Source organism: Charadrius vociferus, unplaced genomic scaffold, assembly GCF_000708025.1.
Source record: "Charadrius vociferus isolate BGI_N301 unplaced genomic scaffold, ASM70802v2 scaffold111, whole genome shotgun sequence".
Taxonomy (NCBI): domain Eukaryota; kingdom Metazoa; phylum Chordata; class Aves; order Charadriiformes; family Charadriidae; genus Charadrius; species Charadrius vociferus.
Window position 1 is genome coordinate 5,330,786 of NW_009647046.1, and position 2,742 is coordinate 5,333,527.

General features: G+C 42.5%; 1 protein-coding gene across 1 annotated transcript in view; it reads right to left on the reverse strand.

Annotated features, from left to right (window-relative positions):
* The window catches only part of SPTBN5 (spectrin, beta, non-erythrocytic 5), a gene marked incomplete at its 5' end in the record, with an annotated part of 90,096 nt that overhangs the window by 3,845 nt on the left and 83,509 nt on the right, over window positions 1–2,742 (reverse strand). Inside the window, 2 exons of the mRNA XM_009895729.1 lie at window positions 49–120; window positions 1,089–1,717. Of these exons, the coding sequence (XP_009894031.1) occupies window positions 49–120; window positions 1,089–1,717 (701 nt within the window). The remainder of the gene's footprint in view (window positions 1–48; window positions 121–1,088; window positions 1,718–2,742) is intronic.

Here is a 2,742-nt window from a genome sequence, read left to right on the forward strand (position 1 = left end):
AACTCAAGGAAAGATGAATTAACCCAGGGTGATGGCATTTGTTTCTACCTGTTGTCTTCCCGGAAGGAGCTGGTCTCTCTTTTCTAGGAATCCCTGCATGTGCTGGAGACTTGCAGAAACCTGAGATATACAAGAACATTGCTGTTTAACTTCAAAATATCCCTTAAACGTATGTTATAATATCTGAAGGTCTTTCTAGGTAAATTCCACAGAGAAATGATCTCTCCTGCCTCTAGCCTTTACATTCACAGCACAGCTCGAAATCCTCTCTAGGCTGCAGTCACATCTCTGGTACACTACCTAAACGAAGACAATTCACATCCTTCTAGAACAATTTGCTCATGGAATTTGCTCTATCACGGTGTATTAATTAATTAATATTATTTTAATATTATTAAATACCATTTACAACTTAAATTGCTAACGTTATTCATACCACTCCTGCAATAAGACTGAGTTACACCAATGTATGGCAGTGTATTGGCACACCTGGATACATGACAAACACATTCCTCTCAAAGTGCGAGAGGGAAAGGAACAATTTTTATCTGTCCATGAGTTTACAGTGCATTTCCTGCCAGGGTGAGCAAACAGGAGTTGCTGGTTCTAGTCTTGCACCAGGTCAGCTCTTTGGCAAGGCCACTACTAAGTCATGCCTCTCTCTGACTTCTAAACTCAGTGGACACTAAGCACCACCACCTCACATAGAGGGTAGGGGTAAATCAGCAGTCTTGCCTCTTTGTGAGACAGCATCTCCCGGCTCTTGTTAAGTAAGTGCTCTGCTGAGTATTCAGCACAAACCCAGAAACCAATACAGTTGTCAAGACGTAGGCGATAAAGCTGAGCCAATTAAAAATGCTTTAAAGCTATACATAGCTGCTTAAGTCAACAGCCTTTTTGGAAAGTGTATCAACCGCGAAGACACATAAAATGCCTCTTGCTGTTTGGATCCATGAATGCATCCACTGAAATGCCCGGCTGCACAGTGCTTTTTGTGACTTTCATACAAAACTTCCTGTATTTCCCTACTTTAACTAGCACAGAATAGCAGTTTTGTGAGGAGAGCGCCAGGAAGCCCAGGGACTTACCGAAGATGTATTCTCTAATCTCTCCAAAGAGGAGTTAGACAGCAGTAAGTTTGGTGATTTATCTGGTGACCTTTGGCCAGGTTCAGGTGGAGTTGCTATTAGTTTTGTCTGCAGGTTGGAGAAAGAGGAGCCTCTAGCACTTTTTTCCTGAGGTGATAGAAGGCCTGTGGCATACGATTCTGACAAACTGCTGCTGCGTTGCTGGCTTATGGTAGTAGGAGACAAAGGAGAGCTTAAAGAACTGTGACTTTCCAAAGATGTAGCTCGTGGACCCACCATCTTTGGTGTGGGTGGAGTGATAATCTCACTGAGCCTCCTCTCAGCTTTCATTTCTGTTTTGTTGCTGCTCAGCACTTCTGGGACTCCCCCAGCAACAAATTGTTGGAAAGTCGATGGAGACTTTTCAACGGGGGAGAAAATAGTTTCAAGTGGGGCCCTCCAGGACAGGCTGGGTAAGGGCACAGATGGCAGTGGCGTTGTGCTCTTTATCTCTGTCACTTTTGGTGGTGTATTCCTTTTGTCAGATGTTTTTCTTTTCAAAGAGGGAACTCGTACAACTTTGCCTTTATCCTTCTGCTCGCTCTCTTCTGTGTCCACTTGTTTCAGAAGATTCATCTCCCTCTGTAGGACATGAATATTACATTTTTTGAAATTACCTTCATTGTATTCATATGTACTTACCTAAGATTTTTTTTTTATTTTAAGCAGGAAGTTTTTCAAATACACTCTGTTCTGGCATTGAATTTTAAGGCCTGTGCCTCCCATTGGCGTTCTTAGAGTTAGAACTGAACTTAATTGTTATGTGCTGAGCATTATTTTGTTGCCCAAACCATGAATACTGATGGCAGTTAATCTCAAATACAGTGAATCCTGCCCTTGCTAAGTTCTTTAGAGGCTGAGTCTTTAATAAGATCTAGAAAAACTATGCTTCTCTTCTGTGGCACTGCTTCTTTAAGTTTGCTGTAGGAACAGTCAGTATTTAGGGTTGTTCTGATGGAAAATTTTAGAGTGGAGGACCTTCCTCCCCTCATTTAGCCAATCTGCAAATCACTGAACAGAAGGCAGACTCAGCTAAGCTAATTTTATCCTAGTGCCAAGCACAAAAGCTAAGTTTTGCTGGTTATTTCATGAAAATAGTTAAAAAAAACATTGACACAGGATCTGGGAGGCTGACTGAATATTTTCGGTACCTAATACAATCCACTGTAGAACTCTGATGCCAGAAGGAAAAAGGCCTATCTCTGCCTTGGTCTCCTTTCTTTTCAGCCCTTTGCTATCCTCCAACACAGTCAGGTGGCTGCAGCTCCCTACTGAAATCCTGAATGAGTTAAAATCTCTCCATCCCTGTAGAGAGGGATCACCCTGCTTCTCACACAGCAATACGTACTACTAATTGCTGCTCCTGGCAGAAGAAAGCTTCCACTTCTCCCCTAGAGCTTTTGCAAGATAGTTGGACTCTTTTGATCCACATACAGGTCTCATTCTCAGGTGTTCTATCTGCAATACCTTAGCTTTGGTCACTCATTTAATCGATCTCAGCACAGGAGTTAATTCTTATACGGAGTGACTGAGCCCCAAATGTTCAAGGACTCACATTATCCTGTCTCCTACACAGCTCATTGATGTTCTGCTTCTCCCCTTAGTTTTCCTGCTG